Here is a 26,809-nt window from a genome sequence, read left to right on the forward strand (position 1 = left end):
ATTGCTTAAAAAAATCAAATTGCATTATTACAATGGCCACACAGTCACCTGTGAAAAATAATGCTTGTAAAATGCTTACCATTTTATCCCAGCATCTGTCGCACATCTGTCATGCTGAATGAAGACTTTGTCTTGTAGCACTGTTAGCAATTCTTTAATGTGTCATTGGTGGCATGACTTTGAAATACACAGCTTGGATTCTTCTTTGTTGACAACTAGAAAACTCTTCTATGGTACAGAAACAATACCCCATCAGCAGGTATAAGGACTCTAGTCTTGCTGTGTCTGCTCTTGACACTGCATGAATCAGCACTGCTATGGTCAGCAGAATATTTTGGATAAAGCAGATATTAAATATAAATGGAATCATATTGGTCACAAACACAGTGGCTATTGAAACATTGATGTGACATATAATGGAAAAGTGAGGTGGATTTGTGGAGGTGAAATAGGATATTTTCCCCCAAATTGCCTGAGAGGACCAGCCACTATACACAATTTAAGAACTAGCCTATGTTTCAAGAAATAAATATTTATTTTTTAAAAAGAGAGACATGTTTATGCAAGCAGACATACAATGCATGCTGTAGATGTGGGACACATTTTTTTTAAAGACCAGCTAATCAAGGCCTGGGTTTACTTGAAAATTACATGCAGGTGTGTTGGAGCAAGGTTGAAATTAAACTCTGTAGGGAGGTGGACCTCCAAAAGTAGGTTTGTGTACCCCTCCTGTAGAACTAAATTAAAAAGTAAAGCAAGCAAACCTCGTTGTACTGGTAAAACACCCTCTGTGTTTTGTTGATGATGTTCTTGTTCACTTTGCGGAGATGTAGATCTGTCTTGACTCGTAAGATTGAGAAGATGCTCAAGTTAAATTATGTTCATTGATATTTATTGTTGAATAAATATATAACAAAACACAAATGCTAAGCCCTATAAGCTTGTCACTCCAACACACGCTGCCAAATGATCATCCACACTTTCTCATCTTGCGGTTAATGATTGTTACGCTGGTATCAGCACTGAATGACAGCCTTTATTACGAATTTTCTCCCAATACCTGCAGGAGGAGCACACTACATAATAACTAAACCGAAAACTTTTTAGTAATTTTTTCATTTTTGTATTTGAAACAAAAATGAACATGGCTCCTACACTGGCACTTAACAGACTCTTTAAATGTTAGCGATCTCCTCAGTGCAAACATCATGGCATGCAGTTCCTTGACATTTAGCAGATGACTCATTCTCAAGTGGCTTACACTGTAGCAAATATAATTACAGGTAAAGTGCCTTGCTCGAGGCCTCAACCGTGATAGAGCTATACCTCACGGCCTGTTAAGGCTCCCCTCTATCTGTGATTAATCCAACAAACTTTAGGATTCTTAAAGGGATAGTTCACCCAACACTGAAGGTTATGCCATTAGCCTACTACCCTCGTGCCACAACTTCCATGGAACACAAAGTATTATTATTTTGTATGATGAAAGTATAATGCAAGAGAATATGGGGGAACAAGCTCCAGAAATTACAATAAATAAATAAATAAACAAATTCAAGAGAAGTTTAAAAAATGGTCAATATAAATCATGCACTGTGCGTACTATTATGTATATACAGCTCTGAAAAAAACAAAACAATGAATCGGTTGATCCAAAGCCATCTGAATGATTCATTTACAAATCAGAAAGATTTAGTTTTTAAAATTTTAGTCTTTTTCATCACACAAATCTATCGTCTTCAGAAGACTTGGAATATACCACACAAGTCGTATGAATCACTTTTATGATACTTCTTTGTGCCCTATTTGAAGATCGAAGCCCCAGTCAATTCACCTTTTTTATTTTCCACAGAAGAAAGAAACAGAATCATACAAGTTTGAAATGACATGAGGGTGAGTAAAAGAAAGAATGATCATTTATGGTTTAACGATTCCTATAACCACTACTCTATCACAACCAGACTTCAAAAGTCCCTCAGTCCAGTTCATCCAGTGATGGCACCCGAGAATCCCCTGCAGACCAGTTTGATACATGGAAAAGAAATGCACTCACCCATCACTTATTAAAGAGAATGAGAAACCTAATAATACACATTATCTTCTCTGATTTTGTTGAAAGGATAGTATGGATGAACAGTAGGGGCAGGGAGAGCATGGAAAACCTCTCAGCTCTAATGACACTGCTATTTGTATGTTTAGGTGCTTTCAGGGTATAATCTTGGTCATCGATGCTGCTCTGAATGGAATGGAGAAGGCAAAGCGAGATGGAATGTGTAAAACTGGCCAATATCAAAGGGAACCAATTACAATACATGAAAGTATTTGATTTACTAACATCAAAGTACCACAAAAGAGATTTTCCTGCTTGTAACTAACTATTATCTGACCTGGTGGCATGGACTTTTGGGTTTCCCATTTGTAGCTGTACAGAACCATTATGGTTATATTCTCTTAATGTAATAAAAGAGTCCATCTGCCGCCTGAGAAAACATGAAAATGCAATGAAATTCTTGACAATGGAGTGGATATAGACACTGAATTTGAAGAAACACTCAAAAAGCGGACCACTATTCCTTTTTTAGTTTCTTTATTTTTCTTTTCCCTTTTTTTTAACTATAACCTATACTCGGCTGCCGACATAAAACCAAGAAATAACTCTGGGATCTTAACAGATATGATCTCAGTTCGGTTAAATCAGACCCAGCCTGTCAAAGCATTAAAGAAAACCAAACATAATGCCAGCTCTTATCGTCTCTCATCTCAAGAGGTGAAATGCCAACTCAGAATGCATCACAGGCTGGCTCTAAGCATCAGATGACCTGTCTTCAGATGTCCCTGAACGCTCAGTTCTCCTCACCCACTCAGAATGCACTGTCTCAACCTGATCAGAGAACGAGTGTCATTCACACGGGCTGAGAGAACAGTGTGCCATTTGAAATGGACACACACGACATGCATACCACTTGTGTTTCTTTGAGTGAAACCTCTAATCCACAGGGCTTGCTGCCTCCCGAAGCAGAATAAAAATGCTGTTATATCATGCTGGTACTTTGTTTATACTTCATTTCAAAGAGAACAAGGCCCTTTGGAAGCCCAGTGGAAAATCAATGGCCAGAATAATGATGCAGGCTAGTGTTGGCTTGGATCTGTGCTTTGCATTCAGTGTTATCCTGAACACAGATTGGATGAGAGCCCTCCCTCACCCACATTAAGTAATTTCATTCAGTTACGTTCTTTCTTTTTTCCTACTCTCTTCTTCTGTCTCTCCACGTATATCCAGGTAATGATGTTAGTGGGCTAGTTTGTGAACAGAAGCACCAGCGAGGAATAAAAAGAGAGGCAATGACATCGAGTTTCATTGATAATTGTGTAAATTATAGGTTGCTTATTATATTTTCAGTGAAAATGATCTCGATATATATATATATATATATATATATATATATATATATCGAGATCATTTTCACTGAAAATATTATATATATATATATATATAATTCAGTAAAAAAGCGATAATGTTAAATACTATTACATTTTTAAATTACTGTATTCTTTTTTGCAGTAGCTTAAAATGTAATTTCAGTGTCTTATGATCCTTCAGAAATCATTATAATACTGATTTGGCGCTGAAGAACACTTCTTTCAATGTTGAAATTTTTCAGGATTATTTGATGAATAGAAAGTTACAAAGAACCTGTGTTTATTTGAAATATTAATATTTGTTATATTAAACCCTAAATGTCACTTTTGATCAGTTAAATGTGTCTTTGCTAAATTTACATTTTACATTTGGCAGACGCTTTTATCCAAAGCGACTTACATTGCGTTATCCTATACATTTATACATAGGTATGTGCAATCCCATGGGATCGAACCCACAACCTTGCGTTGTTAACGCAATGCTCTTACCACTGAGCTACAGGAAAGCCTTAAAAATATATATTTAAAGTCTTTTCCATATATGTGGTTAGTTCTAAATGTTATACTAAACTTGGAATACATTTAAGTCCAAACTCATTGATAGATTTTGCACACACAAATTTTTTTTGACATCTTCAGATTCACAAACAAATCCAGAATAGACAACTTTTTGGGTCTAATGAGGTGCTTAGTGGTCCATGGGGTTCCCTCTGTGTGTAATTATGCCAGAACGGAAATGTACTTACACTTAGGGGAGATAAAAGTATTTGTAAAGCTATGTAAGTACAGAAAAAGAGTGGTGTAAGCGATCAATAATTAATTTACTTTCAGCATTCAGGGGCAATTAACAGACTTTTCCCCCCATTACAATCTACAAGGCCACATTGCCTTCTCTACCCCATAATCTGACTGACCAGTGTGACAATCACGGATTACCCAACCACAAAATCGATACATTACAGGATAGGAACCACTCCACATTTGTGCAATTAAATCACATGGTTCACGTCCTGAAATGCACAAAAGGAATTTGTGGAGATAAAGAACTTGTGAGCCTTGCAATGGGGAATTTGAACTGCCAAGCATTTTAGATGCCTTGGTTTTGAATGCTATTGTCCTTGATGAACATTATTTAATATTTCACACGTTATGAAGGTTTCATCAAGTGCATTAATGTAAGTTAAATACATAATATATTAGGAACAATTATTTTTTTATTTTTTTTCAGTTCTGTTTTGAAACTGTCCATTCAGACACATGCTTTGCACATCCAAAGCATTGTCTGGGTATGTCTTCCATCTCCTCAATGAAAAGTAGCACAGCTTCTGAGCATGTGTGCTATAAGCCTAACATCAAATATTGACATTCAGATGTTGTAGTGTCTCTCAGTCAGCCAAGAAGAGATAAAGTCAAAATTCCAGTCACTGTCAGGTTAGGTGCAGGTATAAAGGCAGGATTTATTCTCTAAAAGGTTTAAGGGAAAGTGTAAAGGTATTTGTGGTACAAGATATACAACACAAGGTTATAATAAGCTCCACATAAAGTGCGGCACTCCTCTTGACGTAGGGTACTCTCTCTCTCTCTCTCTCTCTCTCTCTCTCTAGCTGTATAGCGCTCTCTCTCCCTCTTCTTCAGTACACTACTCAAGTTCCCATGCTGGATGCTGACAGTTGCCTGCGGCATTCAAAAAAAAAAAAAAAAACGAGGTAGAGAGATTCGGGGGGGGGAAACTGACTTCTATTTACAGATATCGCCTTCTAGTGTGTAGACCCAGGAGAGCCAGCAGTTCCCTGATCAGAATCCAAATGTTCCGGTCCCTCACAATCATCACAGCCCCTTCAGAGAAACTATAATCTACCGCTCAGCTCATCATGTGTCAAGACTGACCTCTGCTGTTACCTCAGTGCATGCATTCATATACAGTTTATATGTATATACATATATATATGATAATATTAATCTCTATTTATCCAGAGGTTACCGTATGTCAGCCGTTTCCGGTCTGTATCCAGATCAGACCACAATGCAGCCCTGAATGTCAGCAGAGATCCTCAACTAGACAGTCGTCTGTGAAGGCCTCGTCAACGTGACAGCCGTCAGCACAGATCCTCAGCAAAGACCACAAGAACCAGACAGGTCCTTTGCACAGACCCTAGCTTCGGCTCTGTGTGATTTGAATCCGATCTTCAAGCAAAAGGAAATGGATGAATATTCGAATGCTATCAATCCAGAATCTGAAGTCTGACTTGTGATGCAGCCTGAATCATGATGACACTGTGTTCGTTTGTTGGCCAGAGGAGAACTGGCCCCCAGACTGAACCTGATTTCTCCCAAGGATTTTTTTCTCCTGATGGAGTTTGGGTTCCTTGCCAATGTCACCTCTCTGGCTTGCTTAATAGTCACTTAATATTCAACAATATTTTTGATTTGACTGCACTGTCCACATCACTGTTTGTCTGCAGAACTGTTTTATAGATTGATAATTGATTATATTTACAATGGAACTGAATCAACTCTGAACTGACTTCAGCTGAACAATGACACTATTTTCTTTAGAGATGCTGTATACAGCCGAAATGAACTCTGTTCGCATCAGTGAATCATTTTCCTGTAGCTGCTCTGAAATAAACTGTATTGTATTAAGCACTAGGCCTATATAAATAAAGGTACCTTGACTTGACTTGACATGGGTGACGAGTCATTTAGAATCTGAGACGTGCTTCTTCAAAATCTTTTTTTGTCATCTAGTTGTATTTATATTTTACAGGCTGTGTAAAGTGAGTTCTAGAAAAGTGATATATGAATGAAACCTATTTTTACATGAAATTAACATCAAACAGTAACACAAATGTTAAAAATGTAAACAGTAAAAATGTAAAACTATTAGATCAAAATATTTAATTCAACATATAGGCCCTAAATGAGAACATATGTATGTATAAGCCTTAAAATAAACATGAACATTTGAAATTTGTGCTATTGTAATATGTTAACTTTTTTCTATGAAGAATGTTGTAAACCGTAAGTTTTGCTTTTTCTTGACACGAACGCCCCTATCGTCCAAACATGGTAGTGACTTCCTTGTTTACGACAGTCTGTGCCGGTGTTGGGTGTTCATTTACGGCAGGCACAGTGCAGAAGGCACATGTGTTTCCAGAGTCAACAGCGTGCTCCTTGATTTGATAGTCCAACCGAGCACATTTAAAGGTAAATTGTGCTTTTCACTTTTCAGCGCAAGTTTTAGAATAACATATGTTTATGTAGAATACCGGTTGGTGTTATTTATCTGTAAGTTATATTTCTTTTTGCAACTGGAGGTATTAGATGTGCTAAAAGGCTAACCTCCCTGGTTCACCATGCTCGACAGTACTCCAGTAACTTACAACTGTTATTTCTTTCCTGTAATATATTATATAATGATAAGGAAAGGTTTAAAATCCCCAAAATTTTCACCTGGATATGTAACGTTAGTCTTTTCCTCCAGTGTTTGTTTGGATCATCATCATCATGATGATTAAACTTATGCTAACGCTGACTTCTCGTATTTAATACCACGTTGCCCAGTGTAACCCGCGATTCGTTTATGTGTTTTACAGGATCTTCATCATGTCATTCCGCGGGGGTGGTGGTCGAGGGGGTCGTGGCGGTGGTTTTAACAGAGGTGGTGGTCGTGGAGGTGGATTCGGAGGTGGTCGTGGTGGAGGTGGATTCGGAGGGGGTCGTGGAGGTGGATTTGGTGGGGGTCGTGGAGGTGGAGGTCGAGGTGGATTTAACAGATATCAAGACTTTGGTCCACCGGAATATGTTATAGGTAAGGTATATTTGCTTTCTTTCATGCCTCTGTTTGTATTTGCATTCTCTTGCGACTGCTTGTCTCATGCTATAGGCTAAATTGTATTGATGCTCCTCATGTCTCAGCTGTGGGAGAGTTCATGCACCCCTGTGAGGATGAAATTGTCTGTAAATGTGTGACGGAGGAAAACAAAGTCCCCTACTTCAACGCTCCTATATATCTGGAAAACAAAGAACAGATTGGAAAAGTGGACGAGATCTTTGGGCAGATTCGTGATTTTGTATCCTTACATGTTTTTGCATGTGATGTTGACAGTGCTGTCAAATTTTACAGCGACTTCAAAACGTAATAGTGAAGTGTTCTTGTGTAATTTGTCCTATAAACCCAGACAGCAACATAGTGTCGGTCCACATTTGGACCTTGTGGAATTAATGTACCAGATGTGGGCTGGATCTGGGCCAACACTATGTTGCTGCCTGCGAAAGCCTACTGTATTGTATTTGATACATGAATGTCTAAGGCCAATTATTATCAACATGATCAAAACCTTGCTGAAAAGCTGTTGCACACAATTGATAGGTTATGTATATATATAATATATATTGTATAAGTAAAAACAAGTAAAAAGCCTTTAGTATAAATGTAAAAAAAATATATATATATTGCTACACTTGTGTGTTTGCTGTCAAAACTAATAATTTTATAAAATAAATGCAAGAATAGCTTTCATAGTGTTATTAATTTTTCAAATCATATGCAAATCATTTCTTTTAAATTCTTGTTTTTTCTAAAGGATTAATACATTTCCACTACAATAAGATTTTTCTGAATGTTATTTCATATGTCAGGCTTTACAGGATTAATGAGCTAAATTGTTTCCTTAACAAATTCCTCAGTATTTTTCAGTCAAACTCTCTGAAAATATGAAGGCATCCTCCTTCAAAAAGTTACAGAAGGTAAGCTCAGTTTTTTTATTTTTGTAATGTTTATGAACCCTATTGTTATGGTACTTTTTAACTTTATTTCTATATATATATATATATATATCTCACACAGTACTGTGCAAAAGTCTTTGGCATGTTAACCCCCCCCCCCCCCCCCCGTCAGTTATTTATATAATATATTAGTTAATAGAAGTTAAATCATAAATAAATTAAATTTGTGATTTTATTTTTGAAAGCATTCTCACTTTACAGCATTTTAACACAAGTGCCAGTACTTTTCACAGTACTGTAGCTTTGCAGGAAGGTTTCTTCAAGCATCTTGGAGACGTTCCCGCAGTTCTTCTGGATTTAGTTTTTGTCTCAAAACTTCTGTGGCTTATTTATATCATTTTGGGCAATTTAGAGCCAGCTTTTCTTGTGCTTTTGGGTCAGTAATGGTGTACGTCTTGGAGTTCTGGCATGAAAACTTCTTAAATTTTTGGACCATCTTTTGACATATTTCTAACATGCAGTCAAATGCAACACTCAACAAACCTAGCCAGTTTAGACATTTCATGTGTTCTAGCTGAAGCACACCTGGTGCAGCTAATGAAGCACTTGATTAGACAACACCCATTTTGCATATTAGTGCTGTTGTGAGGGATTCTATTCAGTGGGTTGAATAATTTTGAGACTGCAGAAATCACTAAAAGTTGCATTTTTAACTTTTGGGGAAACCACTTGAAACATTTGTTGTGTTGAGCTTATATATATATATATCAAGATGTAACACCACATAACTTTTTCCTTTTTTTGCGGTCTTCTCTATTTTTTTAAAGAACACCCCACTGCTTATCAGTTTTATTTCAAATATTAGACAACGATCAGTGTTCTTTTAGGATATCCATAATTTAGAAGCAGATATTGCTTCAGAATATCAAAGGGATTCTTATGAGCCTTCAAGCAGTTTTAGCGGCTTCCTTCGGCTGTTCTGCCTCTTATCAATTCACTAGGATGTGACTAACAGTATTATGATGAAAAATATTTTAATTAACTTTCTCTTCCCTTGCATCAGTTCTACATCGACCCCATGAAGCTGCTGCCCCTCCAGAGATTCCTCCCCAGGCCTCCAGGTGAGAAGGGGCCGCCCCGTGGAGGTAGAGGAGGAGGAAGAGGTGGAAGAGGAGGTAAGACCACACAAGAAAACAATATACATATGCTAATTGGTTCGGTTTTATCATTATCTCTGGTAATAACATCTGTTTAATTAACACAGAATTGTGTAGCATTCACATTGTGCTCTACACAATGAATCCTAAAACGAGTGTTGTATTTGCAGGAGGCTTCCGTGGAGGTCGTGGAGGATTTGGCGGGCGTGGAGGTGGCAGAGGAGGCGGTGGTGGAGGGTTCGGTGGAGGGTTCCGAGGAGGCAGAGGTGGAGGCGGTGGACGTGGATTCAGAGGTAAGTTAGCAATGTTGATCCTCAGAAATTAATAATGAAATTGGATGAAAGTACTTAATTAAGGTAAATGGAATATTTTATCCAAAAATGAGATTCAAAAAGATCCATAATTTGATCCCCTTCATGTATTTTCAAACACATTCCTTGGTTACCGTTCAAAAGTTTGGAGTTGGTAAGATTTTAAATAATGTTTTTTTTTTTATATATCTCATGCTCATTCTGCACCAATACATGCATTTATTTGTTCAAAAACAGTACAGTAATATTGTGAAATGATTAGAATTCAAAACTTTTTTTTGTTTGTTTTAATATATTTTAAAGTATAATTAATTCCTGTGATGTCACATGATATTTTAGAACTCATTCTAATATGTTGATTTGGTGCTTAAACTTTTTTATTTTTATTTTTTTTTATCAAAATTGTTCCGCTTAATATTTTTGTGGAAACTGTGATGCATTTATTTTATCAGTATTTTACAATGAATAGAAAGTTCAATAGAACAATGTATTTGAAATAGGAATGTTTTGTAATTTTGTAAATGTTTTTACTGTCACGTTTGATCAATTTAATTCGTACTTGCTGAATAATGGTAATTTATAAAGTATGAACATATCTGAGCTGCTCTTTTCCATTTCCATTGTAGTAGGAGTAACATCTAATTTTTTTCTACTTTCTTTGCAGGTGGAAGATGATGAAGGACTCATAGGGTGGGATCTGTCCTGTCATCTTCTGTGGAAACTTCTGGTGAGAAGCCAGAAGCAGCATTTGGGGCCTTGCCAAAGTCTTTTGACTGTCAATTCATGCCTCTGTTGTACAGCTGAACTTTTTACTTTTTGTATTATATATATGTATTTTCTCAGCAGTGGATTTTTTTTATTTGATCTACTGATAGGACTAATGTTTTAAGTTGCCACATGTCTGTGTACAAGAGGACGGGAGTCTCCACAACCTTACGTGGTTGGTTTGCATCCACTTGCATTTTTACATTTGCTGGAGGTTGGACCAGTATCTACTTGAACAACGTAACGTAACAGGTTATGTAGTGACAAAATGGTGAAGTTAACTCCACAAATAATGATGTAAAAAACTTTCATTGTTGGATAATAATGGATGTCTGCATTTACAGAATTGCAAATTGTTTCAGTTGACCTCCAGATGCCACCATGGACTTGCAAAATAAAATCTGTTATATGGTCAACTGCAGTTTTGGTTTTAATTATTTTGTGATGTACTAACATGTTTGCTATTGCTAAAGTGTAGATATTGGGTTGTGACATCTGAATAGGAGAGACTTGAGTCTGCAAACCTATCAGAGATTGTTTATAAAAGGCAATGTGCACTGTATCAACAGTTAGAGTGTTTAGTCAGGGATTTTCCAGATCTTCAGCATAGAACCAGACAGAAGTGAGAAGTGTCTAGACTTTTCTTGGAAAAGCAATACTATGGTGCTGCAGACTACAGCTTAAAGTAACAATAATATATATAAAAAGAAAATGTAAATATGCTAATAAATAGAAAAGGATTGCCAGAGCTTTATTCTAAAAACAGTGGTGTGTTTTTGGTGACTGTATATTTAAAAGTTCCTAACTGCATGTGTGATGATTATAATAAAATAAAAAAATGTTTTATTGAATTCAAATTTACAGACAAAATAGGTATTGAGCAAACAATATTAACTTGCAATTTTCAAAAGGCAGACATAATTGCAAAATACAACAAGTAACAGCGACGAAGTCTCAAATCAAATATACAATCAAGAAACGTGTGATTAAATAGTTTATAGAGTGGCGCTGGTGTGACGTCAGAACCCGGAAGTCTAATTCGCCACTTGTTCCTTTTGTAAGACATTATGAAAAATCCACATTCCCTTGCATAAATAAGATGATAACGTTACCTCTTCCCTAAGAGAGAGAGAAAACACTTGTGTTTTAGCATAAATGTAGGTCCTTGTTGAATAACATTTTCTCCGTAAAGTGTGTAAGCTAATCCTTATATCCAGTTTCATATTTACGGTGTAGAAGGCATCATAAATGCTTTGACAGGCTATTTCTAGATCGAGCGAACATTGCTCTTTGATTCATTATTTATCAGTTCAACAGACCTATTAGATGCATAAGCGCTGCATGCGCTGAGAAAAACAACGTACTTTGCTCAAGCGTAACCACATCCTGGTCTCTCATTGGTGGAAGAAAGCTGTTCTTTAGTTTGCCACACCTCTCCTTCCCTTTCTCTCGTGGTGGAAGAAAAGCATGGACACAACTGGGAAAGTAAGTTAGCAGCGAAATTTGCCCTCACCCTACAACTACGTAAAGTATTAATAGTATACATTTGTGCGCGTTTAATGTACACAAATGGGCAACATTTGTGAAAAACATCGAGTGTCAAGACAATGCAGTTCAATCAAAAACGCTTTGAAATATGTAGCAGCACTTGTGCATGACAAGAGTGCAGATCTAGGTATACAAAGATCCATTGTGCTGCTTTGACCTGTTTTCCGTTGCCCTTGTTTTACAATGCATGCATAAAACATCAGAAACATGTTATTCTAATCTTTATATTGTTGCATTCAACGCGGCCTTTCTCCTTAACCACAGATTTATTTATATTTTTTACAGCATGTGAATAGAGATTCACATTATGTTATGCAAATTTTGCTATACATAAACACATCACTTGTTTTTGTGTTTAACTGCTTCTCGTCCTGCACAGCATCTACATAAAAGTCTTCTAAAGCAGTGATTTGCATAACCTTCATTTTAGGTGAAAAATAGTTACCGAAGCATCTCTTCTAACAGTGTTTATGAGCTAACAGCTTCTTTGATTCATCCTCAGGTGATCAAATGCAAGGCAGCAGTGGCCTGGGAGGCTGGTAAGCCTCTTTCAGTTGAGGAGGTGGAGGTTGCTCCACCTAAAGCCCATGAAGTTCGAGTGAAGGTAAACCATTAATCTGAACATTGTACCTCTTGACAAAAGCAATAGGTTATTTGAAGTGCATAGATTGTAGATGACACAGAGTACTTTGGTGCTCCGTAAAATCTTTGTTTTTAAAGTCACCATGACATCAAAATGGACAATTCTTGTTTTTGTTTTTTTAATGGAATATTGCAGTGTTAACTATAAATGATTTATCCATACACGTAATTTTTTTTAAAAGTCATGTGCCCTCATAATCTTTAATCACAATAACTTCCCCTCCCTCTTGCAACAGCATCTGTTCTCTGATGATGTGTTTACTGGCGCGAGGGCGGGACAACCTGTCACTCACATGAGATCATAGCAAACCACAACCATCCAATCATTGTTTGAAAAGCCGTTTCACTCAGATATACAATAGGGGGAAAAAGACTATTGCAACTTCCGTTTCATGCTGCCTATAACATTTTAAACTGACATATCGGGACATTATGAGATCTTTTTATAATTGATATAGAAAAGATTTCTCTTTTTAAATTGCACCAGCTCTGCTAAAGCTGTAACAAACCGGCTTGCAGCTGCACCCTGTCAAAGCACCATGTTTTGTGACAGATTTACACCGAGCAGGTTCAGTTTTGACCCTGCTGTCTTCAGTGTCTTGTGCCATGCATGATTATGTAGAAGTGTTGCGTTTATGATTGTGTTCTTTATTACAAATAATTAAGCAATCAACTCATGTATAGAGAAAAATATATTGTGCTTTGAATAATAATAATATATATATATTCAAATATAATGGTGAGAAGTCTTGCGTGGTTGTGCGTTTCAGATTCATGCTACAGGTGTGTGTCACACTGACGCCTACACCCTGAGTGGAAGTGACCCTGAGGGCTTGTTTCCTGTCATCCTGGGCCATGAGGGGGCAGGCACTGTTGAGAGTGTTGGCGAAGGGGTCACCAAATTCAAACCAGGCATGTCAAAACAGGCTATTTACCCTCACTTCAGTGACATTTAATGTGTAAAATGTGAGCAATTTTGGGAGATGGGCTGAAATCCTGAAGCTCTTTCACTTTTTGTGAAGGTGATACTGTTATTCCACTGTATGTACCCCAATGTGGAGAGTGCAAGTTTTGTAAAAATCCTAAAACCAACCTGTGTCAGAAAATCAGGTAATTATGAATTATTTTCCATCATCATTCTCTCCTTTATGAAAATACTCTACCATTCAAAAGTTTGGGGTCAGCAAGATTAATAAAGTGATCAAAAGTGACAGTAAAGAGACAGTAAATTATTTTTAAAAATGCGGTTCTTTTTAACTTAATTTTATCCATCAAATAATCCTGAAAAAAAAGATCACGTTTCCACAAAAATATGAAGCAGTTTTCAACATTGATAAAATGTTTCTTGAGCAGCAAATCAGCATATTAGAAAGATTTCTGTAAAATCATGCGACTCTGAAGACCGGAGTAATGGCTGCATCACGTTTTAAAATATATTAAAATAGAAAAGTTATTTTAAATTGTAATAATAAATCATGTCTTGGTAAACATTAGAGATTGACCCAGACTTTTTAATGGTTGTGTAGGTCTTGTTATTGTTCATGCTAACTGTTATTTGGTTTATAGATGCTCAGTTGTGATGCAATTCTTTTAGGGTGACCCAAGGTCAGGGTCTGATGCCCGATAACACCTCCAGGTTCAGCTGTAAAGGCAAGCAGCTCTTTCACTTCATGGGTACCAGCTCCTTCTCCGAATACACTGTGGTGGCAGACATCTCTCTGGCCAAAGTGGATGAACATGCCCCCCTGGACAAAGTGTGTCTGCTGGGCTGTGGCATCTCTACTGGATACGGAGCTGCCATCAATACTGCTAAAGTCTGCTTCATTTAATTAATGTGCATGTCTTTATAATTACTAGAATGTTTCCTTCTGTCTAAATGTCACATGGTCAATAGACACATATTCCCCCTGGTAGGTTGAAGCCGGCTCTACTTGTGCTGTGTTCGGTTTGGGAGCAGTTGGGCTCGCAGTCATAATGGGCTGCAAGTCAGTCGGTGCCACCAGGATCATTGGCATTGACATCAACCCAGACAAGTTTGAAACTGCCAAGAAGTTTGGAGCCACTGAGTTTGTGAACCCAAAGGACCACAGCAAGCCCATTCAGGAAGTGCTGGTGGAGCTGACAGATGGAGGGGTTGACTACTCCTTCGAATGCATCGGCAATGTTGGCATTATGGTAAAACTGCAGAAACATCAGCCGTTTAGATAGGGATGAACGAAAGCCGACTAATACAGCCATCCAGATGTCTACAGCAGAACTGTAGATCTCAGCTTAGTTGAAGTCGTCATTGTTCCTCAAAATAATTGCTGCCATGGTAACTCATAATTAGAGACAGTATAGTTTCCACTATTGTACTTGTGTGAAGTGCATAATTGCCCAGTTGTATACGGCTTAGGATGCTCATGATGACCATTATAATTGTCACTTTTCTTTTGAATTCAGAGAGCGGCTCTTGAGGCTTGTCACAAAGGCTGGGGAACCAGTGTCATCATTGGTGTGGCAGGGGCAGGGCAAGAAATCTCCACCCGCCCTTTCCAGCTGGTCACAGGGCGTACATGGAAAGGCACAGCTTTTGGTGGTGGGTGTATTATTTTATTTTATTTAGTTTATTTAGTTTGTCCTAGATGCTCAATTTTAGCATCACTGTGATCACTGTGAAAAAAATTTATATGGCCAATTTTGTCCAAAACCTACTTTGGCCAACTAGTCCCTGGTTTTTCGCCCAATTGGAACCAGACCAGTCTAGGGCAATTCTCTGGACTCTCTAGTCTAGATCAATAATTATTTTTATTTTAATCATATATTAATTGTGATATGATTTTATATTATTGTTGTATGGTTATATTATTATATTTTAATATAAATGTTATATTGAATTTTACTTTAATATTATATTAATTATGAGATATGATTTTCTTAGTTTTGTATAATATTATTCATTTAATTTTTGTTTAGTTTTTTTATATTGTTATTATTTTATCTTATTTTTGTATATTATATCTTTTTTAATTATATCTTTTTATGTTACCATTTACATTTTCAGATAGCATTATGATATTTTCTTTTAGCATGTAGCATATAAATATAACATATTAGGTAATTAACTTCATAACAGAAGGATTTTCTCTTTGCTTTTAAGGTTGGAAGAGTGTGGAGAGTGTTCCTAAGCTGGTGAATGACTACATGAGTAAGAAGCTGATGGTGGATGAGTTTGTTACTCACACATTGCCCTTTACCCAGATCAATGAGGCCTTTGACCTGATGCATTCTGGGAAGAGGTACATGCCTTATAAAATGCCTGTTTTTATCTGGTGGGAAACAAACTGATATCTTAATGCAAACTTTTCTCTTGTGCGTCTTCCACAGTATCCGAACCGTCCTGCAGCTTTGAGCCTTCGGGTTCAAACATGAGTCCTGCCATGAATAAGACATACTAATCATCAACATCCTTGTCTCAATAGTTGCAGTGTTGACTGTTGTGTTAATTAATGGTTATTTGTGTGTAGAGTTCCAGTTACAGACTGAATAAATGTACCAAACACACAACATTTTGTGCCTCCTTTTTATTTAATTTTTTTATAGTTAAAATATAAATGGCTTGGCATCAAATTCTATTCTGTGTAAATCTGCTCTGTTATAAATCTTGAATGTAGATTAAAACTATATATAAAATATCCAAATAAATTATATGATACGTGTATAAAATAAATCAATGTATTCGAAAATACTTTGGTTAAAAAAATTGTCAAATAATGGTGAAATTCTCATAAACACTATAATTAGGATGATAAAGGAATATTTTTTTTTTAATGTTGACATTTGTGACAAATGTGATAAGAATAGCAGAGTTCACTTTCAGACATATTTTTTTCCAGTTTTTTTAAGCTACTTTCAGTTAAAGAATATTTAAAATTACACAATGAAATACATTTATACTTATCTATTATACTGATATGCATAAATGAAATACTTAACTGAAAAACTAGGGTTTGCTCAAGCAATGAATCATAAACAACCATCAGCTTTACGACGGCGGGAGTCCTCTTCTCTCTGTGTCCTCTAGGGGTCGCTGTCCAAACGCGTGCTCCTCGTTCACTCACATGTGTTCGCTTGAGTTTGGCCAATCAAATGGTGTTTTCACACACGGAAAGACCCTTCACATTTGTAGAAGATGGCGACTGCTGAACCGGTGAGTTAATATAAGTGCCCCTACAAACATTGTGATGATATCCGTGGTAGTTATTAATATTAAATACGTGTTTTATTTTGGTCAGTGCTTGTGTAGAGGGGTAAATATGTTTCTGTGGAGTGATATCTCTTAAAGCAAACAGTCAATTGAGCTCATGTGTCTGACTGTCGCACATATGCGTTTGAAGGATATTTTGCAAAATTGTTAACTTACATATTTCATGTTATTATCTGGAAAGGGGGCTGTGAGCATATTTGATGTTTTCTCTGTGAATTTAACATGTTGTTAAACCATCTCTGTTTCTGTGATCTAGACTTATGGTTTGCTGATGTGTCACTAAAAATATAGTGTGATTTGTTTTTAGTCTCTATGGACAACTCTTCATGTATCTAAAAAAAAACACAGATATTTTATTAAAACTAAATATAAGTAAATAAGTCAAATAGTTAGATGTTTAGTTTTTAAGTTTGTAATGTTTAGAAGGACCTTTAGTCAATGTCAAAATTTCTGCCAGGTTCAGAGCCTGAAGAACCAAAATGATTTATTCTGTTTATTTTATTTATTTAGTATATATATATATATATATATATATATATATATATATATATATATATATTTATATTTATTATTCTCATATTTTTATTTATTTATAGGCATTATCAAAATAGGCATTTTGTTTGAAATGTCACTTTAGGCTAGTAAATGTTTAGATAAAATAGTGGAAATGTAATAGAAATGAAATGTAATGCAGTGGAAATGTTCCCTGTAGGAAAATTCAACAAATCCACCAAATTCAGAGGAAGAAAAAAAGGCTGAAATTACACAAGAGATTGTGAGTCTGGAAGATTACATTAAACATCCTCTGCAGAACAGGTGAGTCACCTGGCCACACACATTTCATGGTTTTTGTGCATTGTAATGCAAAATAAAAATCTGGAAGAGTGATCTGTTTTTTGTTTTGTTTTTGGGGGACAGATGGGCTCTTTGGTTCTTTAAAAATGACAAAAGCAAAACATGGCAGGCCAATCTTCGTCTCATCTCAAAGTTTGACACAGTGGAAGACTTCTGGGCGTAAGTATTAACAAGAGGGAATCGAAACAACATGGACCGCATGAATGATTAAGAAAACCTTTGGTTAAACAGAAGATTGTTAGTTGTAAGCAGCAATGTGGCACTAACAGGTTTTGGTGTTCTGTTCCCAGGTTATACAATCACATTCAGTTATCAAGTAACTTAATGTCAGGATGTGACTACTCCCTTTTCAAGGTAAGGCATAGTATAGCATTCTCAAGATATTTTAGTATTTTGAATCCATCTAAATTGATCCTTTTGCACTTTTCGGAGCAGGATGGCATTGAGCCCATGTGGGAAGATGAGAGAAACAAGCAGGGCGGGCGCTGGCTGATCACCCTGTCCAAACAGCAGCGCAGAGCCGACCTGGACCGCTTCTGGTTGGAGACGGTAAGTTCGCACTCTGTCTAGTCAGTTTAACTGCATTATCTGCAAAATTCATTGTGTGCTCATAGATCCTGAAGGCTTAGATGCTCTATCTCAATTCTGTTTTTTTTTAATTATTTTTTTTAGCTTTTGTGCCTTGTGGGAGAAGCATTTGATGACCACAGTGATGATGTCTGTGGTGCCGTCGTCAACATCCGAACAAAGGGAGACAAAATAGCGATATGGACGACAGACTACGAGAACAAAGATGCTGTTGTACACATAGGGTAAACATAGTTTTGAGAAATTATACCAATATGAACACCTAGGTTAATGTCAGCAAGAATTGAAAATTCACCCGATCTATTTTTGATATGCATGTTATTAATCTTATTTTTCACCGATTCATCCCCGCATATTTCATTTCTGACCTCAAAAGGTCATAACTTGATCTTCAGTTGAAACGGCAGACTTCTCTCTGGTGATGTTTGCAGTACTTCTCCATTCATTTAGTCCGCTTAAACCCCACCCCTTCAAACTCACATTCATCTGCCTCCATTCTTAAAGTCGACATGAAATGGAAGTTGTGGTAGTCTTGTGATGTATATCCGAGTGAAATGGCTTTTCAGACAAGAACAAATGTAGGGCGGGACTTGATTTTGTCCATCGGGAATTGATTGGATCATGGTGGTTTGCTATTACAATAACACTGCTAGGGCTGGACCCGAATATTCGAATATTCGTTCGGTGGGTTGGTATTCGATTAGAAAATTTGACATTTCAATATTCGTTTTTTAATTTTTTTTGCACACCTGGGATCCCCCGCGAAACGGTTCTCATTCGCGCTTGAATAAGGCCGGCGACACACTGGCTGCGTGGCGTGTCCGTTTTTATTTCGGCTCCCATGTTAACAGGTTGGAGTTTGCACACTGCCTGCGTGAGACACGCGTCTCAGGCGCGGCTCGAGCCACGTGGAAAACGTGTGCATGCTAGAAATAGAACCGACGCCTAAAAGTGTTCCAGCAACGGGAGTGTTCTCTGGCAAGAGCGCAGAACAGCGGAGTTTGTATGGACCGAAGTGAATGCCTGAGCTTGTATTTTGGGTTAAGCTGCGTTGCTTTGACATTGTGGAAAATAGAATAATAGAAACAAAATGTATTAGCCTTTTTACCCGTTATTATCAATCTAAATTAATCTCGTTTTTAATTTAACTTAATTTCGTTTTTCTTTATTTAAATTTCGTTTTTCTTTACTTAAATCTACCCTTTACTGTGTGTCAGTAATTTGTTAGTCAGAAAAATATTAGACTACCTTAAAAGTATTGCTTAATTTAACAGACCTGTGTGTGTGCGTTTTATATCACTAGTGCAGTGTCTGTTCTCAGAGCATATAAGCCCTGCCCGCGTGAGGCGCGCCGCTTCCCTGCTCGCGCTGTTCTGTAGTTTACTAAAAGTTTATTAATTCTGAATGTGTCGCGTCTCCCGTGTCCATCTATATTGCACCAAATGGTTAAGGTTGAGCCACTGTAGTCACTTGGACTATTTTAAACATTGTCTGTACTAACTTTTCTGGCCCGGCAAGTTTCAATAACATAGAAGCCTATGGAGGAGTGAGACAGCTCTCAGATTTCATCAAAAATATCTTAATTTGTGTTCCGAAGATGAACGAAAGTCTTACGAGGTTGGAACAACATGAGGGCGAGTAATTACTGACAGAATTTTCATTTTTGGGTGAACTAACCCTTTAATCTTTACAATCTTTTCATTCGTGGCTATAAGGTAGACATACAGTATTATCTTATATCTTGCCTTCATCTGTAAATTTCTACATTTTTATTTGTTTATTCACAGGCGTGTGTACAAGGAAAGATTAGGTGTGCCATCAAAGGTCATCATTGGATTCCAGTCACATGCTGACACAGCCACCAAAAGTGGTTCCACCACCAAGAATATGTTTGTCGCTTAAGGAGCCTTTTAAACAGTGGGTATTTCTTGATAGAGTCTTGTAAATTTTTATATTACATTGTTAATTAGTAAGATTGTTCATGCTATAATTTCATTTCAGATGCTGCAACAACAGTCTGAATCTTTATCATATTCAAATCTTCATCGAAAGAGACAGAAAAATGAAAACAAAACTGTCCTGGGATCTGACCTTTTCACAGAATGCTGTGGGGGAAACACTAGAAAATGAAATGCCTTCAGATAATTACAAAACTGTACAGTGTATAAACAGAGCCACGTTCTTTTTTTTAAATGTTACTGCATACTATTAGCAGATATTTCGCTGGTGGGGATGGGAAGTGTATTCAATTCAATTTATGAATGTTTTTCTTTCATATTCTGTTCACTTTTTTATGTTGAGTTGCAGTTACTAAATCGTAAGTGTAATTTATTTTAAATTTTTTTTACTCAATCCATTTGTTTCTGCTTTGGGTTTAGTGTTCGAGTGATGTGGACTGATCATGACATTTCTAATTACACTATTAAAACAATTCTTGTATTGCAGCTTGAGAATGTCAACGGTTGATTCTGTTTAAAGACTTGTATAAATTTGTATTTTTGCAGTCTTGTTCTACATTCCTCATGTAAAGTGTTCAAGGCAGTATTGAGAAAACTGATCTCCATTTCTAACATTTTCCTAAGGGGTTTCATTGAGTAGCCTGATAAAAAAAAAAAATATAGAAACCCCTTTCTTGAAAATGGGTGCTTATTGAAAATGTATGGAAATTGACTGTAAATAAAATGTACAGTGCATTGTCTATATCCAGTAAAGAGCCACTGAAGTGCATATGTTGACAATAAATAAACAATCCTTTCTGAGATTCTTGAAATGTGGGAATCATTTTCTCATTCCAGTAGGTTAGAATTTTGTAACCATTTTAGCTAAATGTATCACCTTCCCTTTGCTCATATATATATATATTTTTTAATTTTTTTTCTGTCTGTACAATTAAGCGGTTTGAATAATTTAAACTGATGAAAAAGCCTGATCAATTTGGCAAGAACAACATTGACGTTTGTGATTAAAAATAATGAAGGCATTATTTAGAATTGGAAATAGTTGAGCAAAATTGCTTTAATGCTGTGTCTGAGTATTCACACTGTGATGTACATTAATGCCAGGTTGTACAACCCCATTTCCAGAAAAGTTTTTTGTAAAATTGAATAGCTTTTCGTTTGTTTGTTGTACTTTAGTCTGTTGAATAAAGGTTAAAGAGAATCCCAGTAAAATGTCCCAACTTTTCTGGAAATGGGGTTGTATGTCAGATTTAAATGTATTTACTCATGACCAGAGAAATACTTTGGGCGAATAAAGCAAATAGTGCCACTTAAAGTTCGACATCCTTACTCTTTCAATTGCCCTTGAGGCCAGTTTCTGATTCCAGCTTGATCTGGTTGGCCTACAGACTGGGTTGGATCTTCCTCCACACGCTCAAGATGATGATCCAAAGTACTTTCAGATAACACAGATGGTGTCCTGCTCCGGGCATGTCTGGGTCCATCCTCCTGAAAATGTGATAGGCCTTTGGTATGATAACTAGGGCTGGGGCTGGCAGAGGACAGGGTTCTCTGGCTCCCATTTAGGTAACTACCATAGTTCACAGAGTCCTTTGAATCCTGCCGTGAGTAGAAGGAGTTGATTTGTGAGCCCTGGTAGTTGTACGCTCTCCAACCTGGCCGTCTCCTGTGGTGACATCTGCATTTCAGGATGCGGATGAAAGCTAGCTTGAACTCCCGGCTGTAGCAGGGATAGATGATGGGATTCAGGCAGCTGTTTAAGTAACCAAGCCAGAAGATGATTTTGAAGACAGTTTCAGGGGGCCGCAGGCTGGCGTTGAATGCGACTGCAGAGAGAAAGCACACCGGTAAAGGTTGAGTATGAGATATTGTCATTAAATGAGCCATATGACATGAGTGTTCTGTTAGTTATTCAAATTGCAAACTAGATTCACATTGCACTTGTCATCATGTTAAGAATTTGAAAATGACACAATATTCAGAGAAAGCCTATGCCATGAATTGAATTCTAGAGAAAACTTGTCCATTTTCTATCATGCTGTGTGAGTGGGATTCGGTTTTTTCTCTCTCTCTTATTTAACACATGACTGGTGTGCCCCCTGCTGGCACAATCCGTGACTGTTCGTGATTGTTCCCCCTGCTATTCAACTGTTGTATGTTTTAAAGATCTGTTATTTGCTTTAGCATCCAGCAGGGGGCAGCAACGCTTGCTTACCAAAATGTTCCTCATTCAAAGTTGGTATGAAACTAAAAATGTGTCATTGACAATAAACTACATGGCAGATGTGCATAGCATTTATAAAGAAGGAAGTAATCATAAAAAAAAAAAGTTTAAATAAATGAATATGTGTTTACTCTTTGATGTGAACTTGGAAGAAAGGGCACGTGGTGCATTAGACACTGGTTAAACATATCAATCAAGAGTAGTTTGGATGATCAAGCTTCTGTTTTTAGGACACATGGAACTAAGTGAATAAAGATAACATGCTACTGAAGTGTTCTTTTACATTATTATGAAGTGAATATGATGCCATAAAGAATCTCACGCGCAGGGTAAAATTTGTGAAAGTGTACATAAGTTTGGAAGCGTAAGTTAAATTTGCATGCGCAAGAGAAGATTTGTAAAGGTGTAAATCGCCTTTCAAGTGTAAGAAAAACATATTTGCAGCATTTTACTGTTATTCGTAAGTGTAATTCGTAACAAATCTTCTCTTGCGCATGCAAATTTAATTTACGCTTGTAAACTTATGTACCTGCACATGCGATTCTTTTTGTCATCATATTATCTTCATTTAGAGCTGTGGATCTGTGTCATTAACTGCTTTAGACTGAGATCCCTGTGTAAACCGGAAGCACATCAATGCTGCAGTGCACCTCAGTGCATTGACCCCTTGCATTCAAAGTACCATGGGAACCATGAGACTTTGGCTGAAATAATGAATTCATGAATGAAAGCCAAGAGAGTTAGTGGCAAAGATAGGCTTCATCCTTCTTAAAGAAATCATGAATGGACTTTAAATAGACCTTAATTAATGTTAGCACAGCAAAGCAGCTCACTTAAATAATAAATACTCTCATTATTCTGATAACCGCTCTTATAATTTTTATTTTTTATTTTTATTTTTTACTCGTCTAGAATGTAACGAACAGTAGGATTCAGAGGAAGCAAACAAGTTGAGATATACTATCCACATCCTTACATCCTGTTTTTCCAACCTGTATGCAGTCAAGTGGCTCGCTGGGTTCTTCCATTGTCTAGTATGACAGGTTAGGAAACTTATCAAAGATTTATGTAACAAGACCCATAATCCCTGTTAGCATGTGTATCTCATGTGTTCAGCAATGAATGAGCCACAATTATGATCTCCTTAAGCTAAATAGCTATATATCATTATCCCTCTTTCACTACTGAATTGAATTTTTTTTAAAGATTCAAAGTTTTAAAGAGTTTTCATTTAAACACAAAGTGACCTTGTCTAAATTAACTTGAAACATTGTATCATGACATGACCTCTGTATCTACACTGTAAGGATCCAGTAAACACGCTACTTTTTTCCACTTAAGTTAAATTCAAAGAAAAGCACAGTTGCCTAATTAAGAACCAGGCCAGCTGAACTTCGAAGCACACTGCCCTGCTGAGATAACCCTGTCTGGGACAGGAATGACTACTACGCTAATTCATTAATCATAACCTGCCTTTGAATCTGAATGGCTGCGGTCCAGGGCCTCGTTCTCATACTCCCTGCTGTGACAGCCAAACGACGGATGCAGCGGACCCCACACTGGGGGCCCCGTGAGAGGGACGAGGAAACAAAGTGCAAAAAGATTTATTCTGTCTTGACCCCTACTCTGCGGTCTTCCCGCTGACCTCAAGCGTCCAGCAGCAGAAGGCTTAGTGTTGGATAAATCATTTGTACGTATTTCCTGTGAGTGTAAGGCAAATCTATTTAGTTGAATAACTTAAGTGAGTACAAAACACAGAATTGAAACTTCCACTGTAATTTAAGCAATTTTAAGCAAGTCTTATGTTAAATTATTATTATTAAATTTTTTATGCAGTTTTTTATTATTATAAATATAAAGTTGTTCTGTATTTTGTGTTGTTCCTGTAGTATGCCTATAACAAAATGAAATAAAAATAGAATTGGAAAAAAAAGTTTTCCATTTACCTTGCCATCCTTGCTAGAATCAATAGACCAATTACAATGATTCATTATTTGTTAATGATTCATTATTTGCATTCAATTTAAACAGTGATAATGGTTACTTTTTGTAAAGATTCTTTCATCTTAACTGCTGTTTGCTGCTGTTAATGACATGAGAACAAATACTGACAGGCATATTGCAAGGCATCAAGATGTTTAATGCCAAACAGGATGAAGGGAAGGATGTCATTAAGAATTTACAATTTTATGAATGTCAGTATTTTAAGTACAATTTATTATTATTACTACTAATAGCTGAAATAATATATCAATTGCCCAAGGTTAGCTGGTCTCCTGAGCTGATCTGTTGGCTGGTTTTAAAGAGGTTTTGGCCAATTTACTGGTCAAACTGGAAGACCAGCAGGAATATCTCAGACTGGCATAATGATAATGTGTGTGTGTGTGTGTGTGTGTGTGTGTGTGTGTGTGTGTGTGTGTGTGTGTGTGTGTGTGTGTGTGTGTTTGTGTTTGTGTTTGTGCTTGTGCGTGTGCGTGTGGCCTGGTAAACCCTACATTATGGGGACAAAATGTCCCCAAACAAAGATGCCAATATATGAAATCCTTGTCCTTGTTGGGACATTTTTTGGTGCCGAGACAGCTTATAAATAAAACTTTCAGAAAGACAAGGTTATATTTAATAAACCTAACAATTGATTGAAGCAAGTAGTCTGTTTAATTGGTACAAGTTGTTACATTTAATATTTTATATAAATAATTAATAAAAAAATGGTTAGATATTTTTGTTACGTTTAAATGTTCTGTAAAAGAAAGAAAGAAAGAAAGAAAGAAAGAAAGAAAGAAAGAAAGAAAGAAAGAAAGAAAGAAAGAAAGAAAGAAAGACCAGCTTAAACTGCTTTGCTGGTCCTAGCTGGTCTGTTAGATGATCAGGCTGGGAGACCACTGTGGATGATTTTATGGATGTAATTTAGCTTAATAAGCCGCATAATGTACTATTTCATTGCAGCTTCTCTTTGTGACAACTTAGTGTGACAAAATGAATGGGAGAGGGGGGACAAATTGTGCAACTGTGTATAATAAAAACCTACCAAGTGGTAAAGTGAGGAAGAATGGCAACCAGCACAGCGTAAACATTCCAACCACAACCCCCAAGGTCTTAGCTGCTTTCTTTTCCCTGGAAAACTTCAGGAGTTTGACCGTGAGAGAATTCCTCGCCTGATGAGCGCGACTTCTGGCTGCGGTGCTGGTGTCCTCGTGCACCTGCGAACCCCTGTGAATCCTCAGCGTTATTTCACCCGAATTCATCGTTTCCGTCTTCACACCGGCTTCTAGATTCTTCGTTGTCCGTTTAGCCACTACATAAACACGGCAGTACATGACTAGAACAACAATTAAGGGGATATAAAAGGAGCCGAGCGATGAGAAGAGCGCGTAAAAGGGTTCCTCTGTAATGGCGCACACCGTGTCGTCCGGTGACGGAGGCTCCTTCCATCCCAGCAGGGGTCCGATAGAGATGACCAAAGACAGGACCCAAACTCCCAGCATGGCAAGCAAAGCTCTGGGTCCTGTCACGATGTTGGGGTATTGCAACGGATGGCTCACTCCGATGTAACGGTCAATGGATATTACGCACAGACTCATGATGGATGCTGTGCAACATAACACATCCACAGCGGCCCAAACATCACAGAAAATTCTCCCGAACACCCAGTAACCCAATATTTCCAAGGTGGCTGATACGGGTAACACAGTTGTACCCAGGAGAAGGTCGGCAATAGCGAGATTTACGATGAAATAATTAGTTGGAGTTCGCAGGTGCCTATTGCACACAACTGACAGTATCACCAGGATGTTTCCAGCCACCGCGAAGATGATAAAAGCCCCCAAAGCCAAGCCGAGCGGGACGGCTCGGGATAGGAGTAGAGGCTCGAATCCTGTGCCATTTAACTCGGAAGAGTTTGAAAACACCGGTGACTCTTCATACGCATCCAAAGAACCGATTCCCCAGGACAGTGTGACTTCATCTTCATTTTGTTGGTTCATTTTGGCGAAAAATATTCTCCATTGCTGACACTTTGGTTGCCCGCTTGAGTCAGGTTCCTAATAAATGACTAGAACGTTGTGTGAGTTACTAATGAGCAATGTCTTCATTCTGATGCTCTCACGTAATGTGAAAATAAGAGTCTGTCTCAGGGGTAAGAATTTAATACCGCCCATCTCTGCTTCAGTCTCTCCAAACTGAATGTCGATTTATTTAAACAGAGGAAGAGTGCTGAAGAGGCAAACAAAGTGCTCTAGCCATAGGAGGAACTGGAGAGTGTCTTAAACTTTTAAATAACATTTCCATATTAGTATGCCTCAAATAAGTTTAGAAAGACACCATGTATCCAAATAATTTAAAAAGGTTAAAAAATGGGAAAGAAATAC

The 26,809-nt window shown here is 37.2% G+C and overlaps 4 protein-coding genes across 4 annotated transcripts; 3 read left to right on the top strand and 1 right to left on the bottom strand.

Annotated features, from left to right (window-relative positions):
• Window positions 1–6,542: 6,542 nt before the first annotated feature.
• Window positions 6,543–10,797, top strand: gar1 (GAR1 homolog, ribonucleoprotein). Its single transcript, XM_082177943.1, has 7 exons — window positions 6,543–6,627; window positions 7,017–7,231; window positions 7,339–7,493; window positions 8,110–8,169; window positions 9,212–9,323; window positions 9,476–9,598; window positions 10,281–10,797. Exons 2-7 carry the CDS (start codon window positions 7,027–7,029, stop codon window positions 10,289–10,291), a joined length of 666 nt encoding a protein of 221 aa, XP_082034069.1. The 5' UTR covers window positions 6,543–6,627; window positions 7,017–7,026; the 3' UTR covers window positions 10,292–10,797.
• Window positions 10,798–11,720: 923 nt separating this feature from the next.
• adh5 (alcohol dehydrogenase 5) lies at window positions 11,721–16,117 on the top strand. The gene is made up of 9 exons (XM_082177963.1): window positions 11,721–11,866; window positions 12,432–12,533; window positions 13,342–13,483; window positions 13,594–13,681; window positions 14,166–14,385; window positions 14,486–14,746; window positions 15,014–15,149; window positions 15,711–15,849; window positions 15,938–16,117. The coding sequence occupies exons 1-9, from the start codon at window positions 11,849–11,851 to the stop codon at window positions 15,960–15,962; spliced, it is 1,131 nt and encodes a 376-aa protein (XP_082034089.1). The 5' UTR covers window positions 11,721–11,848; the 3' UTR covers window positions 15,963–16,117.
• A 519-nt stretch (window positions 16,118–16,636) lies between these two features.
• eif4ea (eukaryotic translation initiation factor 4ea) lies at window positions 16,637–21,021 on the top strand. Its single transcript, XM_082178020.1, has 8 exons — window positions 16,637–16,760; window positions 17,530–17,633; window positions 17,736–17,831; window positions 17,963–18,026; window positions 18,108–18,221; window positions 18,345–18,484; window positions 20,048–20,177; window positions 20,262–21,021. Exons 1-7 carry the CDS (start codon window positions 16,743–16,745, stop codon window positions 20,160–20,162), a joined length of 651 nt encoding a protein of 216 aa, XP_082034146.1. The 5' UTR covers window positions 16,637–16,742; the 3' UTR covers window positions 20,163–20,177; window positions 20,262–21,021.
• Window positions 20,561–26,598, bottom strand: adra1bb (adrenoceptor alpha 1Bb). The gene is made up of 2 exons (XM_082178019.1): window positions 25,471–26,598; window positions 20,561–22,044 (listed from the first exon to the last, which is right to left on the bottom strand). Exons 1-2 carry the CDS (start codon window positions 26,423–26,425, stop codon window positions 21,545–21,547), a joined length of 1,455 nt encoding a protein of 484 aa, XP_082034145.1. The 5' UTR covers window positions 26,426–26,598; the 3' UTR covers window positions 20,561–21,544.
• Between the last annotated feature and the right edge of the window lie 211 nt (window positions 26,599–26,809).

This window comes from Leuciscus leuciscus (assembly GCF_965113295.1).
Source record: "Leuciscus leuciscus genome assembly, chromosome: 8".
Taxonomy (NCBI): Eukaryota; Metazoa; Chordata; class Actinopteri; order Cypriniformes; family Leuciscidae; genus Leuciscus; species Leuciscus leuciscus.